Source organism: Daucus carota, chromosome 5, assembly GCF_001625215.2.
Source record: "Daucus carota subsp. sativus chromosome 5, DH1 v3.0, whole genome shotgun sequence".
Lineage (NCBI taxonomy): Eukaryota > Viridiplantae > Streptophyta > Magnoliopsida > Apiales > Apiaceae > Daucus > Daucus carota.
In genome coordinates, this window is record NC_030385.2 from 42,788,595 (window position 1) to 42,804,178 (window position 15,584).

At 36.7% G+C, this 15,584-nt stretch overlaps 3 protein-coding genes across 4 annotated transcripts; 1 reads left to right on the plus strand and 2 right to left on the minus strand.

The window, feature by feature from the left end:
- Positions 1-213: 213 nt before the first annotated feature.
- Positions 214-3,859, minus strand: LOC108222778 (pentatricopeptide repeat-containing protein At4g21065). The gene has a single exon (XM_064094215.1). It carries the CDS (start codon positions 3,576-3,578, stop codon positions 1,212-1,214), a length of 2,367 nt encoding a protein of 788 aa, XP_063950285.1. The 5' UTR covers positions 3,579-3,859; the 3' UTR covers positions 214-1,211.
- Positions 3,860-4,445: 586 nt separating this feature from the next.
- On the plus strand, positions 4,446-10,179 carry LOC108222779 (glycoprotein 3-alpha-L-fucosyltransferase A). Of its 2 annotated transcripts, none has more exons than XM_064094216.1 (7): positions 4,446-5,016; positions 6,105-6,265; positions 6,968-7,206; positions 7,904-8,008; positions 8,437-8,593; positions 8,762-8,980; positions 9,202-9,539. In XM_064094216.1, exons 1-7 carry the CDS (start codon positions 4,648-4,650, stop codon positions 9,242-9,244), a joined length of 1,293 nt encoding a protein of 430 aa, XP_063950286.1. In that variant the 5' UTR covers positions 4,446-4,647; the 3' UTR covers positions 9,245-9,539. The 2 variants fall into 2 exon arrangements, with proteins under 2 accessions (XP_063950286.1, XP_017252173.1); XM_017396684.2 differs by lacking the exon at positions 9,202-9,539 and adding an exon at positions 9,569-10,179 and having other exon boundaries at positions 4,452-5,016.
- Positions 10,180-11,990: 1,811 nt separating this feature from the next.
- LOC108222777 (probable alpha,alpha-trehalose-phosphate synthase [UDP-forming] 11) lies at positions 11,991-15,424 on the minus strand. The gene is made up of 3 exons (XM_017396682.2): positions 13,307-15,424; positions 12,918-13,191; positions 11,991-12,699 (listed from the first exon to the last, which is right to left on the minus strand). Exons 1-3 carry the CDS (start codon positions 15,250-15,252, stop codon positions 12,379-12,381), a joined length of 2,541 nt encoding a protein of 846 aa, XP_017252171.1. The 5' UTR covers positions 15,253-15,424; the 3' UTR covers positions 11,991-12,378.
- Positions 15,425-15,584: the final 160 nt, after the last annotated feature.

Sequence of the window (15,584 nt, forward strand, 5' to 3'; positions counted from 1 at the left end):
CACTACAATTTCAGAAAGTCTGGAATGAAACTTAATGAAAGCTACTGTTCACAAACACAATTCTGTGAGCTTTGGTATTCTATCTGTCAAAGAAGAAAATGGTAAATGTGCCTTTAATTTAGAGCTTGTTTAGACTTAAATTGAGAGGCTGACTTTAAGTTGAAAAATGCTGAAGTGTTGTCATGTGAGATGAGAGGGGATAATGACAGAAGCCAGAATCCTTTCACATTAAAAAAAAAAACAAAAAAACTCATATTGCAGATATTTTGGCGTGTCTGAGAACAGATTGAGAGGGTTACACATCAAGTACAACTGTAAACCGACGTGTCCAAGTCACAATTGATTGAAATTTGAATGTCAATCAAACATGCACTTTCAGATGTACAACATATATGAACTGAGATACTTCTTTTGTCAGTTGCTATTGATTCAATGTTGAGAAATTCAATTCCAAGTATGGGATTGTGCTTTGCAGTCTATTGGCTTGAGGATGTATAAAACCTGTTTAAGGTTTTGTATACAAGTCGACAGGAAAGCCTAACAAAATACTCCAAAAATCAAAATCATCGTGTATGATGGAGTATCTTTTTCTCCCGAGTTGAAGAAATGTTTTAACAGGAGGCATGCAGCAGCTTTACCTTAATTATGATATTCCGCATCATACGACTTTTTTTTGAAGAACTACTCCTGCAAATCAGTAATTGCTTCAATCCAGTAATATACTATTACGCAGGAATCTGACAGGATAATATGAACCCTCCAAGAGCCTAAATTCAAGAAAAAATCTGAGGACCAAAGGATTTGTTTTTGTTATATGATAATGTGAACCAAAATTCTGTATAAGATATCTGAATCTGCCTTCCAACTTGTTTTCTCATCTACCACTTTTACATTAGTTTTTGCACTACCCTCTTCTACTGTCAAAGGAGAAATTAACATACCTTACAATCTTCAACATATCTCGTATTGTTGTGCTCATGTTTGACTGTCATTGAAGCATTCACCGCCTTCATATTCAGCCTGAATACATGTCAAGTTGCAGGGACCATAAGCGTGAAGACTGTGATCTTGCCTCTTCATATCAAAGCAGGACGTGTGCAAGCAGAGTTCAGATTTGCAGTGTTTATAATGTACACCCATGCACTGAAGAATGGATCCCCTGGTCTCTTGACCAGGAAATAAACTGGAGAGGAATAAATTAAAAGAACTTCCTACCAGTAATCACCACAAGAACATTTTCCTTCGATGAAATGATGGAAACAGTTGGAGTCCCTTAGTATAATATGCCTCTGAAAAACTTTCGATATAAATTTCATAGCAACATGGCAGTCCCCACACACCCTTAGATTCTTGAATATCCGAATAGGTGCAGACTTTGGCACGAAAAGGAGCCCAAAAGCAACAGCCAATTTTTCGCTGTGATAAGCAAGGCCATGTTCCTTAACTTCTTCATTTACATCGTGAAGTGCATAATTAATGTCAGGCACATAGCCAGCTTCCTTGATCAATCTCATGACTTCATCGATCTTGGAATATATATCATCAATATTTGGGTGACTTCTGTCTTCAGACGTAAAGGCGTGTACTTGACTATTCATTTCTATCCAACTACGCCCAGGTTCTTTAGAAATACCTTTATTTTTCATCAACCGTCTGATTCTGGCAGAATCTTCCCATTTACCAGCTGCAGAATAGATATTTGATAACATCACGTAAGACACGGAATTTTGCGGCTCCAATTTAAACAGTGCTTCCGCAGCCCTCTCAGCCAGTTCAACAACTCCATGTACTCTACATGCTGAAAGCAATGCTTTCCATACAGTTGCATCAGGTTCAACATCCATCTCATCCAGTAACTTCTCAGCCTCGAGCATTTTCCCAGAGCGTCCTAGAAGATCAATCATACAAGCATAATGATCTGGACCTGGCTTGATTCCATAAATTCTGGTCATAGATTCAAAGTATTGATGTGCCTGTTCGGCAAGACCTGCATGACTGCAAGCAAAAAGTAGGCCAATAAAAGTAATAAAATCAGGTTTTATGCCACTTTCAGTCATCAAGTCATAGAGTAGCAAAGATTCCTTCGCCCTACCGTTTTGAGCATATCCAACAATAAGAGCAGTCCAAGAAATAACATTCCTTATTTGCATCAAATAAAATATACAACTTGCATCTTCTATATTCCCACATTTTGCATACATAGCTACAAGAGAATTATCGACAGATAAGGATGAACCAAACCCAGATTTAATATAATTTGCATGGACCTGCTGGCCAAATTTCAGAGTTGTCAGTTCAGCACATGAACTCAAGACGCTCGAGATGACAACCTGATCAGGCTCAATTCCTGCAATCCTCATCCCACAAAACAGCTTCAGAGCTTCTTCAGGGGCACCATTGTGTGCATGACCCGTCACAAGGGAGGTCCATGAAACAACATCCTTGTCTGTCATGCTGTTGAACACCTTGAACGCTGAACCTAAGTCATTCCGTTTTGCATACATGTCCATTAAAGCATTGCCTACTAACTTGTAAGCATGAAAGCCAGTTTTGACAATCATAGAATGAACAGATTTCGCATATCTTTCATAATTCATGGAAGCCAAAGAGTTCAAAACTGAGGGGAACGTATAGTCGTCAATTTCCATATCTTTTGAATGCATATTTTTGAACATTAATAGTGCTTCCTCTTTCAAACCATGCCTAACACACCCAACTATCATAGAATTCCATGAAATCACATCATCAGTCTCCCTCAATTCCAACGCCTTCTTTGCACTTCTAAAGTCCCCACATTTGGCATACATGTCAACTAAAGAACTCTCAACAAACACATTTGTCTCAAAACCACCACGAACAACGCAACCATGGACTTGTGCCCCAAACCCACAAGCAGATAACGCTGCACAAGCTGTGAACACACTGGGAAACGTATATTGATTACACTCCACACCCTCTGCCCGCATATCACGAAAACACTCAATCGCTCGAAGCTCCTCACCATTCTGAGAGTAACCACTAATCATAGCAGTCCAAGAAACATGATTTCTCCCATTAGCCATCGTCCCAAACAAATACTCAGCTTCCATAATCCTTCTGCACTTCGAGTACATATCAACCAGCCCCGTGACAACAAAATCATTCTTATCTAACCCAACTTTTGCAGCATACCCATGAACTTGTTCCCCTCTAGACAACAAACATTTCATCGAACACATTCTAAGAACACTACCTAATGTAAATTGACTTGGCTTGTAACCTTCAAACCCCATTTGCCAAAACAACTCAAGAGCCTCAAATTCGCTACCATTTCGACAAAACCCCGTGATCAAAGAAGACCAAGTAATAGCACTTTTCTTTGGAGTCTCGTCAAAAAGTTTTTTAGCTTCACTCAAGTTCCCTGAATCAGAATAAGCAGCAATCATTGTATTCCAAGAAAACTCATCTCTCTGGGGCATATTATCAAACAGTTGGCGAGCTTCATTAGTCCTCCCCGATTTCCATAAAGCATGTAACTTCTGATTCGTGTCATAACTGGACACTCTTTGAACTCTGTGACACAAGTTTTGCAGACCCATGTCTCGGTCTAGGTTGATACAGGGCTTATATTATTCAAATGAAGACATGAAGTATGCATTTTCCAAACTTTATTTTACAAGCATGCACAAGAATAATTACATTTTAAAGATATGGGAAAAAAAAAAAAGCTTTTTCATGTCTTTCTGCATTAAAAAATTGTATTTAGTTTATTATATAAGAGTAATCTTAATTTGAAGAACGATACGGACTAATTTTGGTCCTGGGACATGGAGTTATCCTCAATATCGAAATGACATGAACCCATACTCATAAATTTTAGTTCGAAATTCGTACGGAATTGAACATGATTTCGAAATCGAGTTCATGAGTCTTGATTCATCAAATTTGATGAAATATTTAAAATAATTCATATTATATTTGTAATATTTTTTAAGTTTTGTATATCACATCACATTTGAAAATAAACAAATTACTACAAATATATTACAAGATTTCGTCAGGACAGTTTATCTAACATACAGGACCGTCGGATCTATATTTCAAAGGTCCAGATTGGTTTTTCTTTTTTTAACGATCCGCTATAATTTTTCGCGGATCTATAAAAAGTTTATTTAATCCATACACTTAAAAATACAGATACGATGGTAATGAAGTTGTCTCTTAGATAAAGTCTCCCCGACAAATAGTTGTCCGGGAGGACCGAGACCAAAACCCATATATTAAAACTGATCCGATTATCAAAAATAAAAATAAACCGGATATATTAACCTATCCACTAGTCAAGTTGTCATCACATTGTTTACTTTTCCTTAGCAAAAAAAGAAAAACATTGTTTACTTTTCTTGAGCAAAAAACATAATGGTTCTCCTAACGAGTACCACACCATATGATCTTCTATATGTACAACAATGGACAAACACATTTCACCCCAATAATAGACCACTCAAATGGTCCACAAGAAAATGAGCCCACCATTAACACACACTCTCCCGAAGTCTTCTCTTTTACTTTAACTTTTCCCCCACAATCATCTCAGTACTTGAACACAACGCACCCAAGAAAATTTATTGAAAAAACGATAAAGATTCAAAATTTATACAATTAGCTATGAACCCGCAACAACCAGAAAATACCCACCTAAAAATAAAGAAGAAATGCTCAAATTTAATGCCTATATGTGTTTTTATTGTTGTGATTGCGGAGATTATGTTTCTGGGTCGACTCGACATTCTTAACAATAAATCTTTGGTTAACTCGTGGGCGGACTCGTTCGTTCAATTCACTACATTGCCGTGGTCCTCTAGGAATTATAGTACTTTTGATGATGATGATGAGGGTGTCGGGTCGGGTCGGGTTAGTAGGCTTGAGGAGAGTTCAGGATCTGGTGAATGTGAGAAGTGGTTGGAGAAACATGATTATATTGCTTATTCTAGGGATTTTATAAAACAACCGGTTTATGTTGCCGGGGTGATTGAGGTTTGGTCTCTCTCTCTCTCTCTCGTTTGTTTTGGGACTCTCTCCCTCCCTCCCTCTCCCTCTCTCTCTCTCTCATGTTTGTTTGGGATTTTTACTTTTTGTTGGAGATTAGTGATTAGCTCGATTAATATCGCAATGAAGCTAGATTTAATGTTGGAATATTTTGTGTATGTGCATGCTTGTGTTTGTAGCCGATTTCTCTTTCTTGATTACTTGCAGTTGTGGTTTGAAATGCAAGAATGTGCGTACTGTGTATGCATGTGTTCATTGTTGTCTATCTTAATGCTTAAATTTTCTCTAGCGGTTAATAACGCAACAAGTACAATACAAGTTCAGGACTGGAGCTGTACTTGTTATCGTTCCTCTTTCAGCTTATACCTTACATGCAATTTTCTATGCCAATCAATATCAGGCTATCAGCAATATTACTCAACTTTACAATACTAGGAAGACAGAAAGAGCCTCATTCACTGAAATAATGGTATTATTTATTCTGCTGTGGAATAGACACCTCAATTGTGGGGTGACCTATCAAAATCTTTCATGAAATTCATATTTTCAAAAATTATTAACCATCCTCTGTTGCTAAAGCTACAGTTTGTAGTTGCTGTAAACTGGTTCTTTCATATCAGACTCGCCATTTGTACTCAATTAGGTTTACTAAAAAGTCTGTGAAAGGCCATTTGTTTAAGGATAAAATTAAAAAAGAAATTATTAGTTCATAGCAGTGTTGTAGTATTCACCTGTATCTCAGTATCTGGATGCTAATTACATGGCTTTTTCTGTCTATCTCTGGTTTTGCATATCGAGGGACCAAATATCAGGTTTTAGGCAACTCCCAGTACAGATAAGATGGGAGTTGCTACTCCTTGGTCTTCCAAGCAATTTACTGCTACAATAATTCTAATAATCTTATTGCTTATTAATTATCCAGATATCTAACCACTTATTATTGTCAAGCATAGATATTTATACTCAATTTTGAAATGTGGAAAGAACTTCAAACTTTGATTATGCGCCCTTTGTGTTTTTTATTTGTCTTTTAAGTACATAGTGTTCTTAACTTTCCCTGGTCTGCATCTGTTTAGGACTTAAAATCTTGTTGTGTGGGATGTAAACTTGGATATCTTCCTAAGGAGAAGGCTGATGCTTCATTTGGGTCTGCGAAAGCAGATAAGGAACCCACTATAGTTAGATCAATGGAGTCAAGTAAATACTATCCGGATCTGAATCTCTCTTACGCACGACGGTGGGTAAGCACATTCCGAAGTGACTCATTATGTGTTCAAATTTAGAGATATGGATTCGACATATCTCATATTGTTGAGACATATCTTCACTTTTTGGGACTGAAGTATAATTTTGTAAAGCCCACCTTGAATCTTGGTATTGCTAGAACACAATTTGGGAGGAAAATTATTTTCAATAAGAGTTATGAGAAGGCAGCGATTGTGTTTTTTGCATTTCATTTTTCGTTACAGCACAACCTTGAACTCATTGGCTGGGTAAAAAGTTTGAAACACAAACATATTAAGACATGCTAAGCTATATACTTTGTTTATATTATAATTTTTAAGGCTTTACTTTCATACTTTGTACGTCCTTCGCTAGATATCGTTGTTGTCGTTTCCCTTTAATATTGCATGTATTTCCGTGTTTAATAATACAAGATTGTAGATTTGTCTCTTATGTTAGTTAGTTACTTATAGTCTTATACCATCTGATTGACATTATTTCTAAGTATATAGCTTCGTTCTCTGAAGAATTTTGACTCTATGGTTCAGGTCTCTTTTACCCCTTCAGACTGAAATTGTATGCAATGACTTAGATTTTTTATTTTGGTGAAAGTTTGTAATCTGGTACTTGTAGCAAAGGTGTCTATGACAATCATTTTGTGTTAATATTCTTGCCCAGAAGTCAGACTAAACTAATATTTATATTTCATTACCAGGAAATATGACATAATTATGACATCTAGTCTCTCGTCAGATATTCCTGTTGGATATTTTTCTTGGGCTGAGTATGACATTATGGCTCCTCTGCAACCAAAGACTGAGAATGCTCTGGCAGCTGCTTTCATCTCTAATTGTGTTTCTCGCAACTTTCGCTTGGAAGCTCTTGAAGGTCTTAAGAAGGCAAACATTACAGTTGATTCTTATGGTGCCTGTCATCGAAACCGAGACGGAGATGGTGAGACTTTTGGAACTCTACTTAATTGATGCCCAAATCCTGACAAGGCATGTGTTGGATTAGTACTCTTTTGGAATAGTTACTCTTTATATTTCATGATTGTTAACTTTTGCCACAATTTTGTAAATCCTGGTAATCTTTAATCTGTATTGCCTGGAAAGGCATTATGTCTTCAAGTTCGATTTCGGTAACATCCGTTCTTATGGTATGTTTTTGGGTCATATACTTGTGCCCTATTATATGCTACGGTTTGCACTACAGTTGTGTAAGGAGTAAGATCCTTTATTATGCTAGTACTTGAGAGTTATACAGCCATATCTGTTGACCACACTTCTTTTTCTATTTTCATTTGGGCTTCTAAGTAGCTGTCTAATATTTACATAAGATATATATTTAGACTTCATATTGTTTCTCTCCGTCTTGCAAATAAGTGTCATTGTCTATCGTCTCTTTAATTATACTTTTTTCTATTCTAATGTTCTATTAGAAGGGATTGTTGCTCTTACGTGTAAAAGTGTTTGAATATTTTTCAAGAGCTAGTTTTCCCATTGTTTTTCTTTTCCAGGAATTTAGTAAAACTGACTTCAGCAAAATAAAATTCAATTTATTTATGTGTATAAATGTTATATTGAGTTTTAGCTTCAGCTGTTGAACGGGCATTCATGTTGTATTTACTTTTTGTAGTTTGCCTTTACAGTGAACAAATTAGAGACTCTGAAGCGCTACAAATTTAGCTTGGCGTTTGAGAATTCCGATGAAGAGGATTATGTTACTGAAAAATACTTTCAGTCTCTTGTTGCTGGTATATACTTGGTGTTTTAACTATCTTTACTGTTTTGGCTCTCTGGCAACAATAGTATCTGTTTATAAAGGCATTATATATCACTTTCCCTGTTGGGTGTCAGATATTTCATCAGCAACATATAGCTTGTAAATTTCTCCTGGTTGCTTTCTCTTGCCTGTGTTTATTGGTAAAAGTATTTTTTGGAATCATTCTGATAATGCTAGAAAGCACAGACTTATATTTATTAATCTGTCATCTGGCATACTTAAAAAAATTAATAGTTTAAACAGTAAAATACTCCATAAATGTTAGGCTTGTGCTTGTGATTGCCATCAGTTATCTAGAACTTCTTTCGGATTTTAACGGCCAAGACTGAGATTTGCTCCTGTGGACATGGCACTTGGTGATGATGTTTACTGATATTGTAAAGTTTGTTGATTTATTAGGAGCTATTCCCGTAGTTGTTGGTGCTCCAAATATCCAAGACTTTGCACCTTTGCCTGGTTCAATTTTACATATTAAAGAGAAAGGAGACATCGATTCAGTTGCCAAGACCATGACATACCTCGCTGACAACCCTGACGCATACAACCAGTCACTTCGGTGAGTAGCTTTTACATTTAATTTTATTTTGTTAATAAAATTTAACGAACATGTGCAGGCAGTCGGATTAATTTCTAATTAATTGTTCTTTATGCTGTCCTTCAAGCGTTCTGAGCGCATTTCATCCTCAGTCTTACTGTCCAAATTTTGGATGACCACCTTTTTCAGGTGGAAATTTGAGGGACCTTCTGATTCTTTCAAGGCTCTTATAGATATGGCAGCAGTTCACTCATCATGCCGTCTGTGCATTCATGTTGCAACAATGATGCGTGAGAAAGAAGAAAAGACTACAGAACGCCCTTGCAAGTGTACCCAAGGCTTAGAAACTGTATATCATGTATATGTACGAGAAAGGGGGAGGTTCAAGATGGAGTCAATATTCATTAGGTAATCATATTTCTGCTTAATTTGTTTGATACACCAATCAATATATTTGTTCAATCCACACATTGTTATCCACACCTGTCAATTGCGCGCTGGTTGATGACTAAGATTTTTATATGAAATCATATGTATGTATGTTTGTCTGTGCAAGTTTTTTGATATAATGAATACACAAGATACAATAATAGTTCTTCAATACAGTAATAAAATCTTAATGTATATAGTAAACAAATCCATAGTTCGAGAATCTGCTTACAACTGATGTGAAGAGCTTGATTCAATGAGTGGACTATGAAGGTTTGAGAGTTTTGTCCAAGCCAGCGTCTATAGGTGTAAAGGTAAAGTATACGTATACATTAAATGACTGGTGTGGTTAGTGTGTACAAGCCTACAAAGCTCCATGTACATAAAATAACTCGTATACATACTTTAATTTTATATCTTAGCAAGTCATAGGAGCAACATTTTGTAAAGCTGCTTAGCCGTTAATTACTGAGTTCTATTTCTCACTTCTCAGCATGAACTAGAAATGAACTGAATGATCCCTTCAATATTCTCAAAAAGAAATCTCACACAAGTATCTGCTTTCAGATCTGGAAATTTGACCCTGAAGGCATTAGAATCTGCAGTGCTGTTGAAGTTCAAGTCTCTAAATCATGTTCCCGTTTGGAAGGAGGAAAGACCGAAAAGCTTAAGAGGAAGTGATGAGCTCAAACTGTATCGGGTTTATCCTCTTGGTTTAACACAGCGAGAAGCCTTATATACATTTAGTTTTGAAGGGGACGATGAATTAAAGATTCACATAGAGAAAAACCCTTGTGCAAAATTTGAGGTAATATTCGTATAATTCAAACGCCAACTACATCACCACCTTCTCGATCTATCAGACAACAAAAGGTTGTCTTTGCTTCATTCTCGTTTTTAACACGTTGCTTGTCATTGAATATGCAACATGCAAGGATCTACACTGCTAGTTAAAAGTGCAACAGAAGATGTCAGATTTACTAGTTAACTGGAGTAGTTGAGAAATGAAAATTGTTCATAGTCAATAGACTTTGTCATGGACTCATGTACAGCCTTACTGTAAGATTGTAAGATTGTTTAACAGAGTACTAACTTGTGGAATGACTAAAGAATTACACTACATTCTTTTTTATCATAATATATTGTTAGTGAAAAATAATTAACTCTGCAAACAATAATTCTGAATATTCTGTACAGATCAAAGCTGTTCCTTGACTCTTAAATGCATTTCTCGTGTGTCTTTTCTTTTATTTCTAAACAAGGTATGTAACGTTTGAGATCAAATTTATAATTAAATCAAAAGGTCGATCGATATTGAAAAATAATTCATCCGACTCATCAAAAACTTGAATATTGCTTTCAAATATTTTCTTGAGGCAGAAAAACACCCTGACGAATTCCAGCCTGATCCCGTTCATTATATACCAGCAAAAGTTAACAGGTCTCTGAATAATTAATTGTGAACAACAAGCGTTGCTAGCAAAAATCAATTCTGTTCTTGAGAGTAGATAATAATGTCAAACTCATTGATTCTTCATCAGGCGAAATTTGTCACCTTTAACTATTCGTCACTACTAAGCTTGAATAAGAGGTGTAAATTTTGTGGTAAGTGTGTAAAAAAGTGATAGCTTGAATATAGGTTGAGCAAAGGAAGTGAAAAATTGGATAACAAAGACATTTAAATAACTAGAATAGCTGTGTCGAAGATGTCAAAGCTCCAACTCAAATTAAGCAACTCATCATACAGATGATCTTCTGCCTATAAGAAAATCGATAGGTGAACTTTTACACCTCATCCTTGCTGTAAACGAAGTAATTAGTGTTAGCTTAACCAGATACAATGCAGCCTTACTGGTATATGCTAAAATGTATTACTTGTTAATGACAACTTCAATTGCTGAGAGCTGCAGTGCCAGCTCGAGTTGTTTAAGGCAAATATAGCAGATATACTGTTGCAAATCAATAATCAGCTAGAAATATTAGCATACAAGTGACCATGTCCAGCTCTACGGTTGTAATTTCAAGGTAATACTGATAAGAGGGCAGGCTGATTATGATTTCCGAACAGTATTTATCAACAATCAGGATTAGTCCAAGCATTAATCATATGATCCGATTAATCTCTAAATAGAATTTTCATATACAGACGTAGTACAGAATCAAATATCGAAAACAAGACCTTCCGAAACGAGTCACATGATAACAAGAGCATGTGCAAGAGACTAGCTATTTCTGAGAACTATATTACAGTAACTCACTCCAGCAAAGTCCTCGTCATGACGAATCATTTCTCATTTTGTTTTTAATGATTAAATATTTACTTACCATCTTTTTCACCCTCTTTTCCATATTTTTCGCTTATTTTTGAAAATTTAAGGACTTATTTTCTTTAAAAAAATACATATTTTTATGAGTTTCTAAATATAAATGTTAATGAGGTATTTTATATTTGTTATTTAGTAAAAAAAAATAAGAACTTATTTCAGAAAAAAAAGTAGAATTGTATGTCTTTTTCTCCAGAAATAAGTCCTTATTTTTTTAACCAAACGGACACATAATTTTTCCATTTTTCAGAAATTACATTTTTTATAATATATTTAGGAAACCTCGCCAGGACACTCTCGAAGATGCCGACCATCCTGCAAAGAAACAGCATTTAGAGGGTGCTCATTTCTGCACTCTCAGCTTGGTCGGCAACACATGTATGATGTACCGAGCATGGGCATCATGACACTCACATTCCAAAGCAGGATTTAGGGAGAACTAAATGAAAGGCACAGTTGAATACACACTGTAATACTGTATACACTAGAAGGCAAACTATATGATCTACGTTTCTGGCCCTGACTTTAACTTCCTATTGTATTTTTGGGAATCGTGCGTCAGGTGAAGTTAGCACTCGAGTTGCAAGAGAGTAAAAAATTGTCTTCATCTACTGAAAAGCAGATTTTCATTCTATGAAACAACAAGCTAGAAAATGTTCTAGGCAGGAACAAGAAACAAGGCTAGATTAAAGTATCTCGCAGCAGAACGCATTGACATTTCAGGTATACAATAAGAAAGCTAAGACAACTAATATTTACAAAAGAAAAACAAAGTTAACTTCCTAAAGGACGGAGAAACTTCGCACGTCAAATGGTAACTGTAACGATCATTAATCAAGTACTTCAGTAAATTTCACTATTGGATTTGAGGTGAACCTGTAAAGAGAACGTATGTTTTGTACAAAGCTCCATTTATTCCCCAACTTTAGATTAGAGCCCCCTTCTTCTCAAACACTGACCAACCGTAGCGAGTGCACTAGTCTAACCTTAGTTCCGTTCAACTGAATGGGCAACAATAATTGCTCATTCTATACCACATAAACGAGGACGGGGTCAACAAGATCCTTCGAATGAGGCATGAAAATTAGCAGACTTGGGAGGCTGAACAGATGCAGCTGAGAGACCTTGAATCATTTTTATGACGTCTTCAGTATCATCTAGGTAGTACTTGGCCATGCTTGGTTTTTGACCTACAGTGCATGCAAATACTTCTGCTATGGTAGGCGTAGATGGGTTGGCTATAGAGCATGCAATTTTCTCGAACATATCTTCATCTGAACGGTCATCGCCTATGCAGAGTACAAAATCTGGTGGCTTACCCGCAGTCTGCATGCTTGCAATTAGACTTTCAACAACTATACCCTTGCTTACACCCTGAAAAAATATATCAGCATCATTACGGCCATGGTTAGATGATAAAACATGTCAACAATAGATTGTTAACCAGCCATGGCATTCTTAAATTGTTAAAAACCCTATATCCAGGTATAAACATGTAACTTCCAATATGATGATGTGCAAATTAAATGCTCCACTAGTATTCCTACGCATAAAATCCGTAGCCATGTATAAGCATTAATAATTTATTATACCTGTGGTTTCACTTCAACAATATGTTGGCCTCTTTTAACAACTACTGGCTCATTGGCAAGCACATTCTCAAGATGATTATGAAGCTCTTTTGCCTGCGCTGAGCCGAAATCAGTATCTGCTTCTTGATGGTGCCATACCAGAGCACTTTCCTTCTGTTCTATAAAGGAACCATCAGTGGCCTCTGTATAATGCTCCATCACAGGGAGTGCCATCTTCTTCCACTCAAAGTTCACAGCTGACACACCTGATTCCCATGGTGAATCTTTTGTCCACCTAACAAGTTCAATAAAAATCAGATAAATCATTGAAACACTGTACAAGATAAAGAATATCACAGAAGGAAGTGCCTTGTAATTGCAGCAAGGGATAACATAGGCAGATTTGTTACCTGGTAAAATAACCATGTTCAGCAGATAGACCAAGTCGCTGACAAGGAGAAAACCATTTGCTTAAAGATTCTTTCCCTCTGCCACTCACAATAAACACCACATTTTTTGGGTCGTTGCATAAATCATTTAGTACTGAGATAACTTCACTGCTTGGGGTCTTTTCAACTGAACCCTGTGGCATCACTGTACCGTCATAATCCAACAAAATAAGTCGGCTACTAGTTTTGTTATAGGAAGACACGATGTGCTCCACCGAAAGTTTCCTGAAGTTAGGACCCAACGCAACAATTCTGAAACCCAAGCCAAACCCAATTCCCCAGCACCTCTTTGTGTAATGATCTCTGCAAGCTCTCTCTAGGTCTTGGTCAAAACTCCTTGCCCAATAAGCAACATCATGCGAGCTGACATACTTGTAATGCTTCTCATGTCGCATCTGTTTCTCAGTATCTGACATTGTGACAGCTAAGGTCATCGCATCAGACACACTGTCAATATTCCAAGGATTAACCCGGATTGCTCCACTGAGGGATGGGGAACAGCCTATGAATTCAGATACAATAATCACACTCTTCCTCGGAACTTCTGTCCCATCCACTCCCATCGCCTTGTCTATTTCAGGACTACCCTGCCTTGACACTGTGTACTTATACGGCACCAGGTTCATCCCATCCCTTACAGCATTCACCACAACACACTCGGAAATAGCAAAGTAAGCCACTTTTTCTTGAGTTGAAACAGGACCGTTGACAAAAACAATAGGCTCATAGTCAGAAGTGCCGAACTTTTCATTAATCTCCCTCGCAACTTTAGTCGTCTCATTTTGAACTTCTTGAATATCCTGCCCCCGACTTCTTGCTGGATTCACAATCTGTACCAAAACCACCTTCCCTCTCAACTCGGGATGCTCCTCCAAAAGCTGTCCCATAGCTAAAAACTTTAAACTTATCCCCTTGAACATATCCATATCATCAACCCCAAGCATCACAATTTTCCCTCTATACCTCTCCACCAACTCCTTAACCTTATTCTCAGTTTCCGCCAATGACTTAACCGACTCAATCTGATCCATATGTATACCAACAGGAAGAATCTTAACACTCACCGTCCTCCCATAATACTCAAGCTCAATATACCCCCTTTTGGACTGATAATCCAACCCAAGCAATCTACTACAACACGACAAGAAATGCCTAGCATAATCAAAAGTATGGAACCCCACAAGATCACAATTCAAGAAAGCCCTAAGAATCTCATCTCTAACAGGCAATGTCCGATAAATTTCAGACGAAGGAAATGGACTATGCAGAAAAAACCCGAGTTTAAGTCTATGAAATCTTTTCCTCAACAAAGTAGGCAAAACCATCAAATGATAATCATGAATCCAAACATAATCCTCATCTGGGTTAATCACTTCCATGACTTTATCAGCAAAAATCTTATTAGCTGACACATAAGCTTTCCACATAAGCCTATCAAATCTAACCCCATGATGTGAAGTCACAGGCAACATATAATGAAACAAAGGCCATAAATAATGCTTACAGAACCCATGATAAAATTTATTCAATAAATCTAAAGAAAGAAAAGTGGGTACACATTGAAACTTATCTAACAACAATTGCGCCACTTCTTCTTGATCATTCGGGTCGATTTGAACCGACAAAGATCCGATAAACACAAACTGAACATCCGAATTAAACCCATCTTTGAGCTGCAAAACCAGCGCATCTTTATCCCAATCAAAACTAAACTTCTGGGTCTCTTTATTCAGCTCGGCCTTGATCGGCAATTGATTAGCTACAATGATCCTGCGTTGAGTTGACGAAACGACGTCGTTTGAGCCTTCCTGATTGTCCAGTAAATTCATGATTCTTGGAATTCTAGTACTAGTGGGAGATGAATAATCATCAAGGTTTAGAAGATTAAAATAGGATCTTGATAACATTTAAGCTAGAAAGATCAAATCTTGAGATGAGAAATGGTGTGTGTATTTGTAACAAGTATAGATACAGAGTGTTTGTTTGTGTGTATAGTTTTATTATTATGTTTATGTTTATATGGTTGAAGGGGAAAGAAGGTGATGGGTGGTAATGGATAAGAACGAAGAGAAAGACCGACTAACTAATGTTGGTGTTTTTTTTAAGGATTTAATGATGTTTTCGACGGTCAGGATTGAGGTTTGGACACCTCATTCTTATCATGCTCACCACTTTCCGTTCTTTTTATTTTTCGCTTTCTAATTAAGTGCTGCCGTTTTTTATTTTATTTTTGGTAGTT

Bases quoted from the DNA above. Each gene is read 5' to 3' on its own strand.
- LOC108222779 (XM_017396684.2), top strand. From the start codon at position 4,648: ATGAACCCGCAACAACCAGAAAATACCCACCTAAAAATAAAGAAGAAA. The intron at 6,266-6,967 runs GTGGGTAAGCAC...TTTCATTACCAG, and splicing joins AATCTCTCTTACGCACGACG to GAAATATGACATAATTATGA. The intron at 8,009-8,436 runs GTATATACTTGG...TTGATTTATTAG, and splicing joins CTTTCAGTCTCTTGTTGCTG to GAGCTATTCCCGTAGTTGTT.
- LOC108222778 (XM_064094215.1), bottom strand. From the start codon at position 3,578: ATGGGTCTGCAAAACTTGTGTCACAGAGTTCAAAGAGTGTCCAGTTAT.
- LOC108222777 (XM_017396682.2), bottom strand. From the start codon at position 15,252: ATGTTATCAAGATCCTATTTTAATCTTCTAAACCTTGATGATTATTCA. The intron at 13,192-13,306 runs GTAACAAATCTG...TGAACTTGTTAG, and splicing joins GAACATGGTTATTTTACCAG to GTGGACAAAAGATTCACCAT. The intron at 12,700-12,917 runs GTATAATAAATT...ATATTTTTTCAG, and splicing joins TTGTTGAAGTGAAACCACAG to GGTGTAAGCAAGGGTATAGT.